The sequence below is a fragment of the Sturnira hondurensis genome, unplaced genomic scaffold, assembly GCF_014824575.4.
Source record: "Sturnira hondurensis isolate 20B ecotype Veracruz unplaced genomic scaffold, ASM1482457v3 Scaffold0001304, whole genome shotgun sequence".
In the NCBI taxonomy this organism is placed as follows: domain Eukaryota; kingdom Metazoa; phylum Chordata; class Mammalia; order Chiroptera; family Phyllostomidae; genus Sturnira; species Sturnira hondurensis.
In genome coordinates this window covers 7853528-7876732 of record NW_028073935.1, presented here as the reverse complement: position 1 = coordinate 7876732, position 23205 = coordinate 7853528, and the positions used below count along the sequence as shown (strand labels likewise).

The window sequence follows — 23205 nt, the reverse complement described above, 5'->3', positions numbered from 1 at the left end:
AACACCTTGATCAAAAACTTGATTAAAAATGACTAGCAAACTGCCTTTTCCAGTATTGGTATTCCAAAAATTCTTAAAAGTGCCTGGAGGCATTTTTAAGAAAGAATGTCATAATTCAGGAAAAGGCTTTCTCTTTGTTATTTAACTGCTGATGTGGCACAGATGCACATGTTAATGTCTTTTAAAAGTGTGCTTTTATATTGGCTTATTAAATTCTGCTTAAATATAGAATATAAAGAAACATTATTTGTATACTTTAATAATACTTTATAGCAAAAGAATATTGCTTTAAATATATTTCAGGAAACTAGTTAAAATACTGATCTTACAAAAATACTTGGCATTTGAGGGAATTTAAATATAATGCAGACTCTAGTAATTGTTGTCTGGACATGCTGGTGAATACTATTTAGAAGAGTAAAGCATTATACTAGTGTAGTTGTATAAGTGAGAGAAATTAAGTGGTTATTTGGTTGCTCAACTCAGTCTCTTAATTAGGTTGACAGACATGCACTGTCCATGCATTGACTTCAAATAACTGGAGAAAGTTATATTTTTAAACAGCATGCCCAGGAAGCTTACTTACACTCTAATACTGCTTGTTAACACCCTGGAAACTAGGAAACTACCTCTTCACTTTCCTGCCATTGGCTAGTTTTCCTTCCACAGGAAACTAGCCAATGGCAGGAAAGTGAAGAGGTAGTTTTTGAAATGGCTATACTTTGTAGTAAGATACATTCTTGATTTTGCCCGTCTTTAATGTTACAGTTAGCAAAAGCCATTCTGATTATGTTTAAAGCGCACTAAATATATACATGTCTCAGGCCCTGGCCAGTTAGGTCAGTTGTTGGAGCATCCTCCCTACGTGAAAAGGTTTACAGTTCGATTCTGATCAGGACACAAGCCTAGGTTACGTCCAGTGGGGGCGCTACAGAGGCAACCCACCCATATTTCACATACTAATGCTTCTCGATCCTTTCCTCCAGAACAGTAACATACTTAATGTTGGACATTGCCCAGGTCAGGGTGGTGTCCAACCATCAGGTTCGGATCATTCCGGTGAGCCCGAGTGTACACAGGTGTTTGCATTCTCACGTACACGCAAGAATTGCGGAGATAACTAGACCCTGACTTCCTCCCGGGTCCTGGAGTCCTGAAGCTCGAGTTAGGGACCACATCAGGTCTGCTGAGTGGGCACGGCGGAGGAAAATGGACTGAAAAGATTAAACACCATTTATCACTCCAAATTACACACCAATAAAGAAATCAGTAGGTGAACATAACATTAAGATGTTTTTTAACATACACAAGATAATATAACTCTTCTGATCTTGCCACACGAGAACCGAGCTGCGTCCTGCTTCCGGTATCCTGACGCATTTCCGCTGTGCGAGCTTTGCGCCTGCGCGCGTACTGCCTCGGGTTTGGGTTTGAACGCCGTTCCCGGGGAGACAACCGTAGCCTAACACAATGGAGCCGAGGGTTGTAAAACCACCTGGTCAGGATTTCGCTGTGGAGCGTCTCAAAAGCCGCTACGGACTCGGGGGCTACTGCTCGGTGGAGGTGAGGCCTCGGGCTTCCTCCTCCGCCCAGTTTCCGGGTAGGTGGGTGGGTTCCTGCTAGCGGGAAATAGCCCGCCACCTGCTCCGCCTGGGCCTTCAGCATAAAACTGAAAGTTAGGCTGAGGGGAGAGTGTTTCTAGACCGCAGATATGTAAATGGTTGGCAGGTAACGTCACATACATGGGAAAGCAAGTTTTGTAACAGGTTTCCTTCCTCACCAAAGCTTTTGAAGGTTTATGTTCTACCAATCATGGTATGTCATTGTGAAAGTATTTTTGAACTTTTGTCTACATCGACTTCAATGGAGTTCAAAAATCATTTTAATACCTTTAAAATACTTACTGTGAAATAATTTCCAACCTTGAAAAAGTTGCCGGAATAATACTCTTGTACCCTTCACTTGTATTCACCATTGTTAAACATTTCGCCACGTTTGCATTGCCATTATCTCTGTTTTTGACTCCCTTTCCATATATATACATTTTTTCCCAAAACTATTTGAGGGTAATTTGCAGGCATTGTGTCTCTTTACTGTCAAATATAAGTACTTAAGTGTTTTTCTAGAAATAAGAACATTGTCTTATATAACCAGAGTAATAAATTCAGAACACTTAAACCATTCCTATAATACTATGTATTTCACATCCAAATGTTACCAATTATCTCAGTAATATCCTTTGTAAAAATTTTTTTTCTGGTGCAGGTATAAACTAAAAACGAGCATTGCATTTGCTTTCTCTTTTACTATTGCCTTTAATTTGGAACGGGTTCTGTGTGTAGGACATTTATTAGAATGTCACTCAGTTTGGATTTGTGTAATGATACCTCATGATTAGATACTGGTTATATATTTTTGGCAGGAATACTGCATGAATGGTGTGTGCCTTGCTGTGTGTTCATCACGACACACGTGTTGCTTTGTCCCATTATTGGTGATGTTAATTTTGATTACTTGGTTAAGGGGGTGCCTACCAGATTTCTTCACTGGTCTAAATAAAGGCTAACCTTTGTAATTCCTACATAATTTGTAGGGAACTATTTTGTGACAGTAAGTTGATTCTTAGGATACACATTAAATGTTATCTTTTTTGTTTATTTGTTTTAGTATGCGTTTTCAAATTTTGATCAGACTAAATGTAAGAGAAGATCTCTAACCTCCCCAGGTAAGCCAGTAGATGATTTTGTATATTTGGGGTTTTAGAAAATTTAATTTGAGAGAAAAGATTTTTTAAAAAAGTTTAGATGTAGTAGATACTGCCAGATGTGATACTAAGCTCTTTTCAGTCTGGTAATTAGCTAATAGTAATCTTGATTTTGGAGGTGAATGTGTAAGATGTCTTAAAAATCATGTTTAAAGTTTTTAAAGATTTTTAGTTTTAGAGAGGGAAAGGGAGGGAGAAAGAGAGGGAGAGAAACATCCCTGTGAGAGAGAAACATCTATAGGTTGTCTCTCATGCATCCCAACTGGGGACGGAACTCAAAACCCAGGCATGTTCCCTGACTGGGAATTGAACTGGGGACCTTTTGATTAGTGGGATGATGCCCAACCAGCTGAGCCACACCACTTAGGACTAACCTTTAGAGTTTTGATTTGTTGATATATCTTAGGCAGTGTTTTTACTAGTAAGTATAATCATTGAACTTTGAGATAATTATAGCAGAAATAGTAGTTAATATCTTTAAAAGTTCATCAGATGTTGCATAAAGGAATTCCATTTTTTTCAAACTTACTTTATTTTGAAATTTTGTAACAATCTTCTGAAAGTTTTCCAGTATGAAAAAAATTTCAGTTATTATTGAGTCTAGTATCTTCAAAATAAAGGGTTGAATTTTAATTTTGGAAATTGCTCTAAAAACTTCCTACTGAAACTGGAAAAGTTGGCATTTGTGCTATCAGTTACCACCTAAACGGTAAGTAGAGACAAGGATTGAATCTTTATGGGTTCTTTATTCAGATACCAATGATCTGAGAAGGTTGGGTATGTACCCTCAAAAACCATGTAACATCTTATCTAATGCCAGCATTTTTATAGGGAGAAGGAAAAGGTAGGTAAGGGGTTTGGGTAAAGGTTAATCAGCTAAGAGTTGCAGTCCATCAGGATTTTCTTAGTATTTCTTTATCTTCTGATCAACAGTTCTTTTTCTGAGTCAGGGACATTCTCTCCCCTGGAACACAGTGATTCGGGTACCATCTTTATTGCTTGCAGACCACCTGTGGCACAAAGGCTGAATTGCTTGTGGACCACCTGCAGACTTATAGGTCAGGTGTTCCAGTTTCTGGAATAATAGCCTTCCACATATATTATTCACTTAAGCCTATCAACTCTGACTGAATCTGAAGTCTTTAACTCTTGAATTCTTTCACAGCCTTTAAAAATATAACAGTTATAGGTCATTAAATTTCTTTCTTTTTTTTTATTTAACTTTTGTTCAAGTACAGTTTTCTTTCTTGTATCCCCAGCCCTGCACCCCCCCCAGTGCTCCCCACCCCCCTCCCTAGGTCATTAAATTTCTGAAGGCATATAAATAAGTATTAGAGAAGGGTGTATACATTTAAAAGTATTTCTAAATAACTTATTAGAGAAGCTCTCTTTTTCATTGAATTTGGATATAGGTTAGCAGTTTATTAAACAAATCTTAGTGTTTAAAGTATATAAAATTAAAAATAAATTTTTAATATTTGAGGACTGATAAGGTGTCATGAGGTAGAAAGAGGGCTTAATTCTGAATCTTATTACTTCTACTTGCTGGTTGTGTTATTTGGAAAATTTAGACAACTTATGTAGTTCTTAGGTTCCAAACCATTAAAATAAAATGAAAAGCTTTCTTTGAGGGGTTGCTAGGATAAAATAAGGTAATAGATGAAAGAGCATTTTGTAATCAGGAAAGTGCCAAAGTAAAATATAAGATTTTATGCCTATTTTCTTGAAGTTTGTATCAAGGAGAGAGATAAGAAATCCTCTAAGTAATTTTGCTGTTTTATCTCTAGGATCTCATTGAGATCACTAGCATGGGATCATTAATATTTGATTCTATTAAGTTACCTCTGCTATTTTCACTATTGTTAATGGATGAGTTGGATATCTACTCATCTGTTTCCTCATTAAGATGGTATTCTGTTAAAAGAAAGCATTCCATGATACTTGTTTGTAGTTCATTGAAGCACTTCAACATGAACTGGTAAAGTACCCTCAATTCTTATTGTTGCTATCCCTTCAGTATTTCAAAAAACTGAGCATGGGCAAAGAATGGATAATTTATGTGTTTGTTTTTCCCTGAGAGGAAAACATAAGCAATCTGGAGACTGCTGAATAACATGTATCTAGTAGTGTTGTAAGCAATTAATTTTAGATAGGTTGAGAAAGAGAGAGGAAAAGAGAGAGACAGAGATGGAGAGAGGGAGAGAGATGTATTGATTGAAGAAGTCAGTCTGGGGAGATGGTAACTACAAAATATGAATGATATAATCCTGGGGTATGAGGGGTTAGCAGTTCTGTGCAGGAGATTTTACCCTGGGTAGACAGGTACAAAAACTGGAAGCTAAGGTGAAATAAAATTCAAAATTGAATTTTATTAAATGCCAAAAATATGTGACAGAAGGAACTGCTATGGGTATCAAGGAGGAGTAAACACTTTAAAATATATATCATGAAGGTATGTACATATACAAAATAAAATGTTGAGATAACTGGAGAGGGAAAAAGACAGTTGTGCGTAAAATATCATATATTATTAACGTAATTGATATTTGGGAGCTTGAATTTTTTTATGTAATTGCTTCATTCTCTGCTTAAATGAATCCTTGTGGAACAATATTCAGTACATAGAAAAGCATTTATTTATTTATTTTTTAAAATGTATTTTATTGATTATACCATTACAGTTGTTCTATTCCCCTCCCTTCATTCCCCTCTACCCGCACACTCCCTCCCTCACCATTCTCCCCCCCTTAGTTTATAACCATATGTCTCAAGTTCTTTAGATTCTATATTTCCCCCACTATTATTGCCCTCCCCCCTATTTTCTACCTACTGTCTATACTATTTTCTGTACCTTCTCCCCCCTTCTCCTCCTCCCACTCCCCTGTTGCTAACCCTCCATGTGTTCTTCATTTCTATGGTTCCACTCCTGATCTCGCTGTCCTCTTGGTTTGCTTTTGTTTTAGGTGTGATTATTAATAACTGTGAGTTTGCTGTCCTTTCACTGTTAATATTTTTCATCTTTTTTTTGTATAATTTATTTTTTAAAATAATTTTTTTATTTAATTCTTGTTCAAGTACAGCTTTCTGTCTTATATTCCCAACCCTGCCTGCCCCCCGCCCCATGCTCCCCTCCTCCCTCCCATTTCCACCCCCTACCCTTAGTTATTGTCCATGTGTCCTTTATACTTGTTCATGTGAGTCCATTCCCTTTTCTCCTATGATTCTCTCCCCTCTCCCCTCTGGACCCTGTCAGCCTGTTCCATATTTGAGTGTCATTGGTTATATTTTGCTTGCTTGTTTGTTATTTTTAGATTCCTGTTAACGGTTCTTTTTCTTATATAAGTCCCTTTAGCATTTCATATAGTAAGGGCTTGGTGATGATGAACTCCTTGAACCTGACCTTATCTGAGAAGCACTTTATCTGTCCTTCCATTCTAAATGAAAGCTTTGCGGGATAAAGCAATCTTGGCTGTAGGTCTTTGGATTTCATGACTTGGAATACTTCTTACCAGCCCCTTCTCGCCTGTAAGGTCTCTTGAGAAAATCCACTGACAGTCTAATGGGTACTCCTTTGTAGGTGACTGTCCCCTTATCTCTTGATGCTTCTAGGATTCTCTCCTTCATTTTAGTCTTGGCTAATGTAATGATGATGTGCCTTGGTGTGTTCCTTCTTGGGTCCAACTTCTTTGGGATTCTCTGAGCTTCCTGGATTTCCTGGAAGTCTATTTCCCTTGCCAGATCGGGGAAGTTCTCCTTTATTATTTGTTCAAATAAGTTTTCCACTCGTGGCTGTTTCTTTCCCCCTTCTGGTACCCCTATAATCCGGATGTTGGAATGTTTAAAGATGTCCTGGAGGTTCCTAAGCCTTTCCTCATTTTTTTGAATTCTCATTTCTTCATTCCTTTCTGCTTGGGTGTTTCGTTCTTCCTTCTGGTCCATTCCATTGATTTGAGTCCCAGTTTCCTTTCCATCACTATTGGTTTCCTGGACATCTCCCTTCATTTCAATTAGTTTAGCCTTCATATGTTCCTCTAATTTGTGACTATAATCAACGAGTTGTGTTAGCATCCTGATAAACAGTGTCTTGAACTGTGCTTCTGAGAGGCTGGCAATCTCTTGGTCGCTTAGAGTTATGGGCTGTGGGACTTTGAGTTCTTCTTGAGCCATCTTTTGGGCTGTTCATGCCTGTTAGGTATCAGGATCGGAGCCCTAGGTGTTCACCAGAGCAGGGCAACTCAGTTGCTGGGTTGTGAGGCTGTATGTGGGGGCGAGGTCAAAGAGGAGCAATGACGTCTTGTCTGCCGCCTCCTGCCTTGACCCCCACAGGTGCCGCAGCTGCCACCAGGGCCGTGCGTTTCGTCCCACTGCACGCGAGTGTGCCACCGCCGTCTGCCCTCTACCACTGGGTTCTCCCCCTGGGGCCTGCGTGGTCCCTCTCACTGTGCGCGAATGTGGGACCCCGGTCAGTCTGCCCCACACCCTGACTGGGTCCGGGCTACTTGTGCACCTAGGTCTGCCTGATCCTGCTATGCTGCTGGCTTCGCCCCTCTTACTGTCCCAGTTGAAGGGTTCGTTGCTGTCAGACTTCCGTATAATTCAGTTTTCTGCCCTTTGGCTGTGTCTTTGTTCGCCAAAGCTTTGTAGTATTCAAACTTGGTTGTGGGAGAAGGCACAGTATTTCCACCTATGCCTCCATCTTGGCGGAAGTCATAGAAAAGCATTTAAATATGCTATTATTATCATCATTGTTACTACTATTTGGTACTCACAAAGCAACCTATTTGATCTGGATTCAAGATTTGTATATGATGTAAATTGAATATAGAGTAAGGAAAGTGAAAATTGTTTTAATGTAACTGCGTAATTAGAAATTATTTGCTTACGTTTAACCAATAGTTTTATAATTTTTTGTTTCTGGGTATAATTTCAAATTACAATTTGAAGCTTTTGAGCTATGAAGGTTTCTATAGCATTGGACAGTTTTTTCACAACCCCTAGTTGTAATCTAGTATAGAATTATAGTACTGTCCAGCACCGGAGCCATTTGTGGCTGTCGAGTAATTGAAAATAGGCTTGTCTGAATTGAGGCATTGGGTTAGCCAAAAAGTTCATTTGGTTTTTTTTCATAAGATGGCTCTAGTAGCCTTAGTTGTCTTTAACTTCATTTGAAACAATTTTTTAGATTGTATTGTGACAGCTGTCATATTTAGGTTGTATTGTGACAGCTGTACATTTAAAATAAAGCTTATGAAAATTGGTGAGTTTTTATGTAACCATTTTCCTATTGGAGGTGGAAGAAAATAGCACTTTTGGAACATTATGCTTTATTATTTCAAGAAAGGTAAAAACCCAACTGATGCAAAAAAGGATTTCTGCAGTGTATGGAGAAGGTACTGTGACTGATCAAATGAGTCAAGTGGTTTGTGACATTTCATGCTGGAGATTTCTTGCTGGACAGTGCTCCACAATCAGGTAGACCAGTTGAAGTTGATAGTGAGCAAATCAAGAGATTAATTGAGAAGCATCAAATTTCTACCACACAGGAGAGAGCCAACATACTTAAAATGTCCAAATCAATAAAGTTACTGGTGAAAATGAAAAGTGTGTCTTTCACTTTATGGAAAAAACCATATCAGCTTTTTGGCCAACCCAATATGTTAGAAATCCAAAATACATATCAGATTGAAGAAGATGAGTTAAAGAATTTAAAATATATTTATTTTTAAACATTGATTGCATATTAAAATGATAATCTTTTAGATATACTGGGTTAAAAATACCATCGTTAAAATGCACATCTTTTTATATTTTTAATGTGTTTAATGTGGCTACCAGAAAATTTTAAATTACCTTATGTGCACTACATCTACTGTATTCCTTTTGAACAGCATTGCTTGAGAACTTTCAGTTTGAGTAATCTTGTTGTTGAGAACACTTAGGAGTCTAGTTCTCTTCCACTTTTTACTAGTTATGCCACCTATCAGTTATTTAAATGCTTTAGGGTTCAGTTTCCTCATGTTAAACAATACTTCTTTTAGCTAAAATGATAGATATAATAAATACTGTTATACTGTTATACCTAACAGAAGTGTAGGAATTAGAGGTTGACAGTAGTACTATTCCTGAGGTAAATGCAGTTTTTACTTAAGCACATTTATATATGTAGGAAGATAGTTTTGTCAAGTTTTCAGCATCAGTGACTTTTTAAAAATATTTTTCTGCATTTAAAAAATGTTTACTTATAACATTTGTTTTGATTGTGATGCCATTAATACTTCAAAAGCAGCTTTATCTTAAAATGTTATAGTAAACTTCCGGAATGCTGTGATATATATATATATATTTTTTAAAGCCTAGATGAAGAACTGGATTCTTTTAATAATTTGAAGCAGAGGCAAAAAAAAGAGTTAATTGAAAATGATCATAGAGTTAGTATCTTCAAAATAACCAAGCAGTCTTTTAAAGAAATAGAAGAAGGTAATATAAGTATTTATTTTAGATTACTCCTTTAAATAGTAATTATGTGAAGTAGTGCACATAAAGCTTACCCCATAGTAGTAAAACGTCCCCTAGGCCTTTATATTTCTGTGTTCTGAATTTGTGTAAGCTATGAGATAGTTACTGTGCTTATTATTAAACTAAAATAAAAGAGAAAAAAATTTTGTTATTTTCCAGAAGTATTCCTAAACTCTCAAAACTAATGAAAGTAAGTTAATCAATTAAATACTTACTGTAATTTATTTCTTTTTCATGTCAGTATTTGTTAGGAAGTGAGTAAAATATTGTGGTAGTAATTGACGAATCCTTTAATATTTTAAGAAAATATTCCAGATTACTTAATGTATGTCTTCTTCCCATTGAACTAATAGTTAATCTCTATGTGCCTGGCTAGATAGTTCTGTTAGTATTTCAAGGAAAGAGGCGATCAGAAATGGAGCTGTCTTCTTTGGCTGCAATATTTTGAGAGCACTTGATTACTTCTGTGCATCTCTTCTGGGATATAAAAATTTAAAATAGGATAAAGCAGTGAAGATAATTCTGGTGCTAATAGAAAAAACATTATTTAAAGGAGAAGCTTATAGAAATTACAAAATTATATGATTATAAAATTATAGACACTGTTTAAAGCTAAAAACAGGTAAAAGATAAGGCCATTTATATAGGTAGTAAAAACTAAAAAGAGGTTAAACAATGATTAATATTCTATTTGGGTTAGGGGATAGGGAGGAATAGATGATCAGTAGTTTCTGAGGTAACTATTTCTTGGCCTAGGCAGTTAATACATGAATGTTTTCATGCGTTTTAAAAATCTATTTTGAAATAATTTCACACTTAACAAAAAGTTGCAAAAAAGAGCACAAAGAATTCTGTGTAGCCTTCATCCAAATTTTTTAAATGTTACATTTTATTACATTTGCTTTATCATTCTTTATTTCTGCATACATTATTTGAAACTTTAACAATACTATTGTATAATTCAAATTTGAAATAGTTCTTCCTGAAGAGTTACCTGATATGCAAATATTTAAAACTAAATTAATAAAGTTTATAAATAAAATTATATTTTCTTAGTTGCCTGGCCATCAAATTTGGCTTCAAATTCAAGAAATTGGACTGGATGTTGTAGTGATGCAAGTTACTCTCCTTTGAAACATGCCAGCTCTCCAACATCTAAAGCATCAAATAAGCAGAGTTTACTTCCACATCAGATCAATCAGATATATGATGAATTATTCCAAATTCATCAGAAAATGCAGGTAAGAACTAAATACTGGCTTGAGAATTTATTAGTATTTATGTTCCAAACACCAACATTTACAAAATTTAAAGACTACAAGGTATTTCATTTTTATTGATTATGATAAGTATGTCAAGACAAGGTCAGAAGGGAACCAACACAATTTACAAGAACAGTTGGAGAGGGAAATATATGGCCGAGAGAAAAATACAAACAGTGGTGTTTTTGTATGTAGGGGTAGTTTTTAAATTTCAGACTATCTTATGTTTTGTTTATTCTAATTTCATCCCATCGTTGCTTAAGAAATAAAATCTGCTGGTAAAGCGTGCTTTTTGAAGTGGGTGTTCTAGATTTGTTGCTTTAAATACATGTATGTAAGTAGTTCTCTTGACAGCTCTTATTAATATTCAGTTTAGAACACTGGCCTTTATCTTCAGGGGCTTTTTTTTTTCTAAAGGAGGTAATTAATGAATTTATCAAGTGTCCACTAGGTAGGAGTACAGAAGGAATCAAAGTACATGTAATATATAATTTTTCTTGAAATTCTAGTTGGGAATATCTTTTTATATACATGAGTAAACATTTTTTAACAATGAGTACCTCATTTTGTCTAAATTCAGATAATTACTATAGCATTTAGAAAACATTAATTTAGCCTAAAATCACTGGGGAAAAGTTCAAGGAGATACTTAGCTTGGTATATGACTGGTATATAGAATTTAAAGGGAAGGAGAGGATTGGGAAGGACATTCCAGGTCCTTCCTTGCAAGGAAGGTTAGGGATTTTTCCTTGGAATTGGAGGTTAGGGGTTTTTAGAAAGGAGTAATTTGTCAGATTGTGAATTTATTTAGCCTGTCTGGGAAAGAAAATAGTGAATAGTGGTAGTACAGGTTTTTAAACAAAAGAATGACAAAATAAAAATTTATTGCATTTGGAAGATTCCTTTGCTAATACATTATGGGATAAAAAAAGAATAAGCAGGGCTTTAAAGATATACCAGTCATCTGCAATAAACACAATAACAGTATATTTAATTTAAAAAATAAAGGTCTATTTTATTTATTCATCTATTTATTTTTATTGTTGGTTAAGTACACTTTTATCCATTTTCCCCCAACCATGCCATCCTGCTTAAGCCATCCCCGCCTCCCACCCTCAAACCTACCCTCTTTGGTTTTGTCTGTGTATCCTCTATGCATGTTCCTTGATGGCCCTTCCTCTATTTTTTCCGTTGTCCCACTCCCTGTTCCCCTCTGGTTACTCTCAGTTTGTTCTTTATTTCAATATCTCTGGTTATATTTGGCTTACTTTATCCTTTTGTTGATTAGGTTCCATTATAGGTGAAATCATATGGTATTTCTCTTTCACCACCTGGCTTATTTCACTTAGCATGATGCTTTCCAGTTTCATCCATGCTGTCGTGAGAGGTAGGAGCTCCTTCTTTCTTTCTGCTGTATAGTATTTCATTGTGTAAATTTACCAGAGGTTTTTGATCCGTTCATTTACTGATGGGCACTTAGGTTGCTTCTACCACTTGGCTATTGTAAATTGAGCTTCTGTGCACATTGTGGTGCGTAGGTTCTTTTGAATTGGTGTTTCAGGATCCTTAGGGTATAATCCCAACAGTGGTATTGCTGGTTTAAAAGGCAGTTCCATTTTTAGTTTTCTGAGGAAATTCCATACTGTTTTCCAAGTGGCTGCACCAGTCTGCATTCCCACCAACAGTGCACTAGGGTTCCTTTTTTTCCACATCCTCTCCAACCCTTGTTTGTTGATTTGTTTATCTCACCGGTGTGAGGTGGTATCTCATTGTGGTTTTAATTTGCATCTCTCTGATGGCTAGTGATGCTGAGCATCATTTCATATGTCTCTGGGCCCTCTGTGTGTTTATTTAGGTCCTTTGCCCATTTTTAAATTGGGTTGTTTGTGTTCCTTGAGTAGAGTCATGTGAGGCTTCTGTCTTTGGTAAACGATTTTATTTATTTGCCTTTAGACAGAGGGGAAGGGTGTGAGAAAGAGAGGGAGAGAAACATCAATGTGTGATTGCCTCTCACACGCCCCGTACTGGAGACCTGGCCCAAAACCCTGGCATGTCCCCTGACTGGGAATCGAACCAGTGACCCCTTGTTTCTCAGGCGGTGCTCAATACACTGAGCCACACTAGCCAGCTCTGTGAGTTCTTTATATACTTTAGAGATCAAACCTTTGTGCAAGGTATCATTGGCAAATATATTTACCCATGTGGTTGGTCCCCTTTTCATTTTACTGTTGTTTTCTTTAGCCATGCAGCAGCTTTTTATTTGGATGAGATCCCATTTGTTTATTCTTTCCTTTATGTCCCTTGCTTTAGGGGACATATCAGTGATAATGTTGCTGCGTGCAAGAACAGATTTTCCTATGTTCTCTAGGACTTTTATGGTGTTATGACTTAATATTTAAGTCTTTTGTCCACCTTGAATTTATTATTGTGTATGGTGCAAGTTGTTGACTGAGGTTTTTTTTTTAACTTTTTAATAAAATATTTTATTTATTTATTTTTAGGAAGGGGGAAGGATGGGACAAATTGAGGAAGAGAAACATCAATGTCTGGTTGTTTCCCGCACACCCCCTATTGGGGACCTGGTCTGCAACCCAGGCATTTGTCCTGACTGGGAATTGAATCAGCAACCCATTGGTTCACTGCCTGTGCTCAGTCCACTGAGCTATACCAGTCAGGGCTGAGGGTTTTTTTTTTTTTTTTTTTGCATGTAGCTGTTCAGACCTACCAACACCATTTGTTGAAGAAGCTGTTTTTACTCCATTTTATGCTGCTGCCCCTTTGTTGAATATTAACTGACCATAGAAACTTGGGTTTATTTCTGGGCTTTCTACTATGTTCTATTGATCTGTTTGTCTGCTCTTATGCCAGTATCAGGCTGTTTTTATTACAGTGGCCTTGTAATACAGTTTGATATTAGGTATTGTGATCCTTCCAACTTTGTTCTTTCTCAGAATTGCTGTGGCTATTCTGGGTCACTTATGGTTCCATATAACTTTTTGAAATGTTTGTACTATATCTGTGTCATTGGTATTTTAACAGAGATTGCATTGACTCTATAAATTGTTCATTGTTGATGATGTTCATTCTTCCAATCCATGAACAGGTACATGCTTCCATTTGTCTGGGTCTTCCTTAATTTTTTTCTTCCAAGTTGTGTCGTTTTCTGAATAGTTTAGGTCTTTTACCTCCTTGGTTAGGTTTATTCCTGGGTACTTTGTTTTTCTTGTTGCTATAGCACAAGGGATTTTCCCCCTAATTCTTGTTTCTTTTTTTTTTTTTTAAAAAGATTCCTTTTTAAAAAATATTTTATTTATTTATTTATCTTTAGAGCGGAAGGGAAGGAGAGAAATATCAATGTGTGGTTGCCTCTCATGAGGGGCATGTGGGGACTGGCCTGCAGACTACCCTGCTGGGGACTGGCGTGCAACCCAGGCTGGGAATCGAACTGCGATCGTGTGGTTTGCAGTCCCACGTTCAATCCACTGAGCTACACCAGCCGGGGCCTTAATTTCTGTTTCTGATATTTCATTGTTGGTGTACAAAAATGCCTGCAATTTCTGCATATTGACTTTGTATCCCGCTGTTTTGCCAAATTCACTTACCAGGTCAAGTAGTTTTTTTGGTAAAGTCTGTAAGGTTTTCTGTGTACACTATCATGTCATCTGCAAACAATGACCGTTTTGCTTCCTCCTTTCCAATATGTATGTCTTTTTTTTTATTTTTTTGTCCGATTGCTGTGGCTAGGACTTCCAATACTATGTTGAATAGAAGTGGTGGAAGCAGATATCATGTCTTGTTGCTGATCTTAGTGGGAAAGCTTTTAGAGTTTGACCATTGAGTATGATGTTGGCTGTATGTTTCTGCTATATGGCTTTTGTTATGTTGAGGTATGCTCCCTTTACTCCCACTTTGCTTAGTGTTTTTATCATAAATGGGTGTTGTACCATAAAAATATATTTAATTTAAAAGTAGAATGGCTGGTGTGGCTCAGTTGGTTGGAGCATTGCCCCATACATCAAAAGGTTGGGAGTTCAGTTCCCAGTCAGGGCACACACCTAGGTGGCAAGTTCCTTGCCTTGTTGGGGTGTATATGGAAGGCAGCCAATTGATATTGCCCCCTTCTGTCTCTCTCCCGCTCCCCCTTCTCCCTCCTTCCTCCTCCTTTCTGTGAAATCAATAAACATTAAAAAAAATAAATTAAAAAGGATTACTCTGATTTAACTAATCTCTAGTTTAATCTGCCTCTAAAAATTACTTTGTGGTCTTCTTTTGTGTTGGGTGTCATTAGGTATGTACATTTTGTCATACTACATGATTTCATTTATTCAACAAATATTTGAACACCTCTTAATGTGTGTTTGTATGCCTGGTACTGAATATATAAAATTAGATAGAATCTGTATGGACCTTGCCATGCATAGCTTATAGAGATAAATTCTGAGTACCTGTAAACTACAAATTTATAAGTGAATAATATTACAATATGAACCTCTAATAGGGATAGATTGAGAAGTCAGGCAAAAGTTTATCTGAGAAAGTAACATCTAAGTTAAACCTTGAAGGATGAGCAGGGGTTAGCGCAGTAAATGATGAGGGTACATTCTTGACTGCGATATTGTAGTATGAGAAGCTCCAGAGGCATGAAAACATATTCTTCAAGGAAAATGTGGTTAATTAACTCTCGGGATTTAAAAAATAAAACTCTGAGGACTTTTAAAATAGAGGAATTACATAAATGAATGTGTGCTCAAATTAATGGATTGGTGTGGAACAGGTATAGAAGTTGGGAGACCAGATAGGATATTTTACTGTATTAGCACAGGGGAGTTATAATGGTAACTGGACTGGGGTGATAGCAGAGAAGTGGAAATGAATAGATTAGAGGTTTATTTTGAAGGTAAAGTTGAGTACAGTTTGTATCATGATTTGGATATAATATACCAAGAATAAGGTGTCCAAGATGATTCTGGTTTGTACAGCTTGGAGAAAGAATGGGTTCACGGAGAATGATTGTGATTTTCATTGGAATGGATGTGGTTTTAGTGTTAAATGGAGATATAATGTAAATGTTTAATATATCATTCTGGCAGTCAGAACATAGTTACTGTATTGGTATCTAAATTTGGAAGTGATTTACATATAGGTATTTAAAGCTGTCATCAGAAGTTGAGATAGGGTAGACTGTGATGGCATGGTAGTAGTCTCATGGTATCCTGTATTAGGATGATGGTCTTATGGATAAAGATAAGTGGATGGACTCTAAATATATTTAAGAGATTGAATCAATAGATCTTGTTGATTGTTTTTGACATGGGAAGTGTGAAGTAGGATTTTAGTCAAGAGCAAAATGCATTTTTTTTTTTGCTGAGATATGGAAACAAAACAGCAGGAGAGGATTAATCAGTTTTTAAAAAAATCATAACCATCATTTTTGCAGGGAAGAAGGAATTTATTATGCATATTATCTTTTTATTTTTATTGTTTCACTGGGTAACAATATTTTTGTTTTTAAAAGTTTAATTTAAAAAAGTACTTAGGACACGTAATGACAAAATTACTATAACATCAACCATGTCCCCATTGTTCATATTAATATTTTTGTTGGATACTTCATTTTTTATTTACTGTTTTTGTTTCTATTTTATAAAAATGTATTTAATTTTTTATTTTCCACTTATAGTGAGATCATAAGGTATTTCTCTTTCACCATTTGTTTTGTTTCACTTAGCATAATGGTCTCTAGTTCCAGCCATGCTGTCTGGAGGGATAGGAGCTCCTTCTTTCTTTAGGCTGCATAGTATTCCATTGTGTAAATGTACCAGAGTTTTTTGATCCACTCATTTACTGATTGGCACCTAGGCTGCTTCTAGCACTTGGCTATTGTACATTGTGCTGCTATAAGCATTGTGGTGTATATGTTCTTTTGAATTGGTATTTTGGGATCCTTAGGGTATAATCCCAACAGTGGTATTGCTGGGTTAAAAGGCAATTCCATTTTGAGTTTTCTGAGGAAATTTTATACCATTTTCCACAGTGGCTGCACCAGTCTGCATTCTCGCCAACAATACACTAGGGTTTCTTTTTCTCTCCAACCTCTCCAACACTTGTTTGTTTTTTGCTTATGATGGGCATTCTGACTGGTGTGAAGTGGTATGTCATCATGGTTTCAATTTTCATCTCTCTCATGGCTAGCCATGCTGAACATCCTTTCTTTTGTCTCTGGACCCTCTTTATGTTCTCCTTGGAGAAGTATCTCTTCAAGTCCTTTCCCCATTTTTTAATTGGGTTCTTTGTATTCTTCCTGGGTTCTTCCTGGAGTGGAGTTGTGTGAGATCTTTATGTATTTTGGAGGTCAAACCCTTTTCTGAGGTCTTATTTACAAATATGTTTTCTCATATAGTTGGTCCTCTTTTCATTTTAATGCTGTTTTTTTTTTTTAGCCATTCATTTGTTGGGTCCATATTTGATTATAGTTGTCATGTGTTCTTTTTTTTTTTTGTAATTCTACCACCCTCTGTGTGAAGGTTTTAAGTGAATCTTCTGGGGGTTTTTTTAGTGTATTTTATGGATTATGCTATTACAGTTTTCCCAATTTTCCCCCTTTTATCCTCTCTCCACCCTGCACTCCCCAACCCTCCAGCAGTACCCCGCCCACTTGGTTCATCATGTTCATGGTTTATACATATAAGTTCTTTGAGTTCTCTGTTTCCTATATCATTTTGACCCCTCCTCATTTATTTAATGCCTACCAGTTATGCTTCTTCTTCCCTGTAGCTTCCCCCCCTATTCCTCTCTTCCCCTTCCCTACTGAAAATCCTCCATGTGATATCTATTTCTCTGATTCTGTTCCTGTTGTAGTTATTTGTTTAGCTTTTGTTTTCATTGTTTATCTTTATTTTTTTAGGTTCATTTGTTGATATTTGTATTTGTTTGCATTTTACTGTTCATATTTTTTATTTAAATATATTTTATTGATTATACCATTACAGTTGTTCTATTCCCCCCCTTCATTCCCCTCCACCCTCACACTCCCTCCCCGACCATTCTCCCCCCCTTAGTTTATAACCATGTGTCTCAAGTTCTTTAGATTCTATATTTCCCCCATTATCCTTGCCCTCCCCCCTATCTATTTTCTACCTACCCTCTATGCTATTTTCTGTGCCTTCTCCCCACTTCTCCTCCTCCCACCCCCCTGTTTCTAACCCTCCATGTGTTCTTCATCTCTATGGTTCCACTCCTGATCTCGCTGTCCTCTTGGTTTGCTTTTGTTTTAGGTGTGATTGTTAATAACTGTGAGTTTGCTGTTCTTTCACTGTTCATATTTTTCATCTTCTTTTTCTTATATAAGTCCCTTTAGCATTTCATATAATAAGGGCTTGGTGCTGATGAACTCTTTGAACTTGACCTTATCTGAGAAGCACTTTATCTGTCCTTCCATTCTAAATGAAAGCTTTGCTGGATAGAGCAATCTTGGCTGTAGGTCTTTGGATTTCATGACTTGGAATCCTTCTTTCCAGCCCCTTCTTGCCTGTAAGGTCTCTTTTAAGAAATCCGCTGACAGTCTGATGGGTACTCCATTGTAGGTGACTGTCCCCTTATCTCTTGCTGCTTCTAGGGTTCTCTCCTTCATTTTTGTCTTGGCCAGTGTAATTATGATGTGCCTTGGTGTGTTCCTTCTTGGGTCCAACTTCTTTGGCACTCTCTGAGCTTCCTGGATTTCCTGGAAGTCTATTTCCTTTGCCAGACTGGGGAAGTTCTCCTTTATTATTTGTTCAAATAAGTTTTCCACTCGTGGCTGTTTCTTTCCCCCTTCTGGTACCTCTATAATCCGGATGTTGGAACGTTTAAAGATGTCCTGGAGGTTCCTAAGCCTCTCCTCATTTTTTTTTAATTCTCATTCCTTCATTCCTTTCTGGTTGGATGTTTCTTTCTTCCTTCTGGTCCACTCCCTTGACTTGAGTCCCAGCTTCTTTTCCATCACTATTGGTTTCCTGGACATCTCCCTTCATTTCAATTAGTTTAGCCTTCATATGTTCCTCTAATTTGTGACTATAATCAACCAGTTGTGTTAGCATCCTGATAAACAGTGTCTTGAATTGTGCTTCTGAGAGGCTGGCAATTTCTCGGTCGCTGAGTTATCGGCTCTGGGACTTTGAGTTCTTCTTGAGCCATCTTTTGGGCTGTTCGTGCCTGTTCCATAGCAGGATGGGAGCCCTAAGGTGTTCACTAGAGCGGGGCAACTCAGTCGCTGGGTTGTGACATTGTATGTGGGGGTGGGGTCAAAGAGGAACAATGGTGTCCCGTCTGCCGCCTGCCGCTGTGGCCCCCACCGGTGCCACAGCTGCCACTGTCGCCGGGCCCACGTGTTTCGTCCCACTGCACTCGAGTGTGCCACCGCCGTCAGCCCTTGCCCCCTGGGGCCTGCGTGGTCTGTCTCACTGTGCGCGAATGTGCGACCGCGGTCAGTCGGCCCCACACCCTGACCGTGTCCAGGCTGCCTGCACTCCTAGGTTTGGGGATCTGTCCTGCCCGACCCTGCTCGCTGCTGTCTCCGCCCCTCTTACCGTCCCTGTTGAACAGTTAGTGGTTGTCGGACTTCTGTATAATTCAATTTTCTGTCCTTTGGCTGTGTCTTTGTTCTCCAAACCTTTGTTGTATTCAAACTTGGTTGTGGGAGAAGGCACAGCATTTCCACCTATGCCTCCATCTTGGCAGAAGTCCTGTTCATATTTTTTTCATGTTCCTTTTCTTAAGTAAGTCCCTTTAACATTTCATAATAATAGCTTAGTGATGATGAACTCCTTTATGTTTTCCTTATCTTGGAAGCACTTCATCTGTCTTTCCATTGTCCAAATGATAGCTTTGCTGGATAGAAGAATCTTGGATATAGGTTTTTGCCTCTCCTGACTTCAAATACTTCTTTCTAGCCCCTTCTTGCCTGCAAGGTTTCTTTTGAGAAATCAGCTGATAGCCTTATGGGCACTCCTTTGTAGGTAAGTTTTTCCTTTTCTTTTGCTTCCTTTAAGATTCTTTCCTTGTCTAAGGGAGACAAGGAGAAAATCTTGGGTAAGTTAATGATGTGCCTTGGTGTGTTCCTCCTTGGGTCTAACTTTTTGGACTCTCTGGGCATCCTGTACTTCCTGGGAATCTATTTTCTTCACCAGATTGGGGAATTTTTCTTCATTATTTGTTCAAATAAGTTTTCAGTTTCTTGCTGCTGTTCTTCTTTTTCTGGCACCCATATAATTCAGATATTGGAACGTTTCAAGTTGTCAAAGTAGTTCAGAAGTCTCTCTTCATATTTTTGAATTCTCGTTTCTTCATTCTGTGCAGGTTGGATGTTTATTTCTTCCTTTTTTTCCAGATCGTTGATATGAGTCCATATTTCCTTCCTGTCACCGTTGGTTCCCTGAATATTTTCCTTTCATTTTTCCTTAGTATCTTTCATTTGTGCTTTCATTTTTCAACTATTTTTTTCTCCCTGCCCATGCAGCCTGCTCCATGGCTACAGCCAGCCCCGCCCCTCGTGGTCCTCTGCCTCCTTGAAGTGTCGCGATGGTTTCTCTCTGTCCGCTGCCTAACTGGTCTGGTTGTTCTGTTTGACTCTTTCTTTTCTTTCTTTCTTTTTTTAAAATATCAATGTACTGTTGCCTCTTGTGCATCCCCTGCTGGGAACTGGCCTACAACCCAGGCATGTGCCCTGACTGGGAATTGAACCACGGTTGGTTCACAGGCCCACGCCCAATCCACCGAGCCACACCAGCCAGGACTGACTATTTCTTTAATCATGTGGTTGTCAGAGTTCCATGCAGTTTGATTTTCTGGCACTTTTAGTTGTTTATTGATTTTAGATTGGTGGTTACCCTCCTTTTGGTTGTTCAAGGAAGTGAAGGGTTTCTACTTCTGCCTCCATCTTGGCAGGAACTCCTGTCATGTGTTCTCGATTAATTCTTCTCTTGAGTATCGTAATATATCCTTCCTCCTTTGTCTTTTTTGTCATCATCTTTTTTGGGGGGGATCTAGTTTTTGTGATATAAGTATTTCTATCTTGGCTTTTTTTCTGTCCATTTTCTTGGAATTTTTTTCAGCTCTTCACTGTCAGTCTGTGTACATCTTTTGTTCTGAGGTGGGACTCTTATAGGTATTATATGTGTGTGTCATGTTTTCTTAACCATTCAACTTCCCTCTGTCTTTTGATTGGTGTGTTTAAACCATTGACATGTAAACTTATTTTTTATAGGTACTTATTTATTACCATTTTTTCCCTTTGTACTTGTGTTCCCCTGTCTCTTACTTGTTATATTCATCGTTTTAAAGGAGATCTTGTAGCATATCTTGCAGTTCTATTTTGGTGGAGGTGTATTCTTTTAGCCTTCTTTTTTCTGGGAAACTTCTTATTTCACCTTGTGTTTTAAATTAGAGCCTTGCTAGGTAGAGTAATATTGGTTGCAGGCCTTTGCTTTCCATTACTTGAAATAGTTCTTGCCATTCCGTTCTGGCTTGTAGTGTTTCTTCTAAGAAATCAGCTGCTTTCCTATTGGAGTTCCCTTATATAGTACTTCATGTTTCTCCCATACTACAGTTGAGACTCTCTCTTTCATTGAATTTTGCCTTTTTAATTATGATGTGTGTTGGAGTGGGCCTTCTTGCATTCATCTTCATTGACACCCTCTGTGCTTCCTGGATTTGTGTGACTTTTTCTTTCTTCAAATTAGAGAAGTTTTCTGTCATTACTGTTTCAAACATGTTTTTTATCCCTTGCTTCTCTTTTCCTTCTGGTAATCCTATTATACTGATATTATCACGTTTCATGTTGTCCTGCAACCCCCTTAACCCCTCTTTCTTGTTGTGTCTTTTTTTCTTTTCTTTTTCTTTGTGGGAATTTTTTTCTACCTCGTCCTCTATCTTGGTGAGTCTCTCCTGTGCTCTACTTGGCCTGTTTTTGATTCCTTTTACTGTGTTCTTTTATTTTTAAATTGTATTCTTCATTTCCTCATGGCTGTATTTTCTATGTCTCTTTTCATGCTGATTAGTTTGCAATAAGTTCCATGTAGCTTTCCTGTTGTTCTTTGTAGTTCACATTGAGTGAGTTCACACTTTGGAGTTCAAGCTTCCTTATAACTGATAGTTTGAACTCATTGTCTGATAGTTTACCTGTCTATATATTTCATTTAGTATGTTTTCTGAGACTTAGTCGTTTTCTTCCTTTTGGGTTTTTTTGTCTCCCCGTTTTATGGGAGACTCTTTTTTGCTTCTGCTTCTTAATGTGGTCTGCACTGACTCCCTGTCTTTGTGGTGTGAACTTCTATGGTAGTATACTTGATTCAGTGGTGCAGTCTCCATTTCTCCTGACGTTGGTGTTGTTGGATGTCCTTTATGTCAGTGACACAGGCTCTCTGGATGTAATTGGGCATTAATTGTTGCTGGTTTGTTATTTGGTGTGTCCTTCCCTCCAGGTGGCTGACTGAAGATCAGTCCACCTAGTGTGTCTTGTGTGCTATTGTGCTGGTGCTCCCAGATGCAAACCACAAATCCCAGGAAACAGACCCACACCTGTGAATCTATCTCCCCCACTCCTGCAATCCTACTATCCACAGCAGGTGTACCAGGATTAATAAGTGTGCAAAGTGATTAAGACTATTGTAAGAAAGGATAGTGAATATGAGATGACTTACTGAAAGAGCAGTGATATTGAGAGGGGAGAGGGAGGAGCACTAATGAGTAGGGGATCAGAATGATGTGAAGAGAGAAAGTAAAAATTTACATCATAAAGAAAGGGAATGGACTAAGAGAAAGGAGGCCTAAATTTATTAGGTTTAAACAGAAAGTTAAAAAAATAAAATAAAATGAGAGAGAAAGGAAACAGAAAAGAAAGTGAATAAATAAAAAAAAATGGGGATAAAGATCCACCACAGCAGTATCAGCAACAAATGAGCCAAAATTAGTATAAGTGGGATGGCAATAAGAGGCAGAAAAGGAAAGAAAGAAAAGCTTAAAAGATGTCTAGAGGAAAGTGAAGTGATTTTGAGATGATAGAGTCAGAGGAAATACTAAGAGTGAGGAATGAAAACCAAGGTAAGTCAAGGAAAAAGTAAAATTTGAGATGAAAAAAAAGAAAGGGCAGGATGAAAGAAATGAAACTAGGCTAAGACAGAGAAATATTAAAATTTGAGCCAAAAAAAAACCAGAACAGGCTGGTGAAGGCAGAATGTTTTATGCAAAAGGAGCAGTAAAATTTGAGATTTGAAATACAAAAATAGTGAAGATCTAGAGATAAAACTGACAAAATGCAACAACAACTACCCTATCCACACCCAACGAACAAAGATTGCTAAAGGTGGAGAGAGGACTCGGATATTTTAAGAGAGGGAAGAAGAGTGTGAAATGTCCATTGACAAAAAGTTGGTTTTGAGAGGCTGGACAGAGGAGAAATAGTAAGAGTGGAGAATGGAAACAAGCTGTAGCAAGAGAGAAAGCAAAATTTAAAATGAAAATAATAAAAGGAAAGAAGTTTAAATGGAGTAAAGGAAGGGAGGAGCAAAGTATGAGAATTGAAATAAAATCTAATGACTTACTATGCACAATCTTGAAGGACAAGAAATGAGTTTTTAAAATCTCTACAGGAAAGAAAACATCTCAAATTATGGAGAAGACCACAGTGGA

General features: G+C 37.5%; 1 protein-coding gene across 10 annotated transcripts in view; it reads left to right on the top strand.

The window, feature by feature from the left end:
- The first annotated feature begins 1381 nt into the window (after nt 1–1381).
- The window catches only part of CCDC138 (coiled-coil domain containing 138), a 205561-nt gene continuing 183737 nt past the window's right edge, over nt 1382–23205 (top strand). For 3 of the 10 annotated variants that reach the window (XM_037070532.1, XM_037070506.1, XM_037070482.1), the window contains exons 1-3: nt 1385–1563; nt 2668–2725; nt 10337–10521. In XM_037070532.1, coding sequence (XP_036926427.1) covers nt 1471–1563; nt 2668–2725; nt 10337–10521 — 336 coding nt within the window. In that variant the 5' untranslated portion in view covers nt 1385–1470. Of the gene's footprint in view, nt 1601–2667; nt 2726–4631; nt 4743–9116; nt 9242–10336; nt 10522–23205 lie in introns of all 10 variants that reach the window. The other 7 variants (XM_037070514.1, XM_037070522.1, XM_037070554.1 and 4 more) reach the window with 6 other exon arrangements.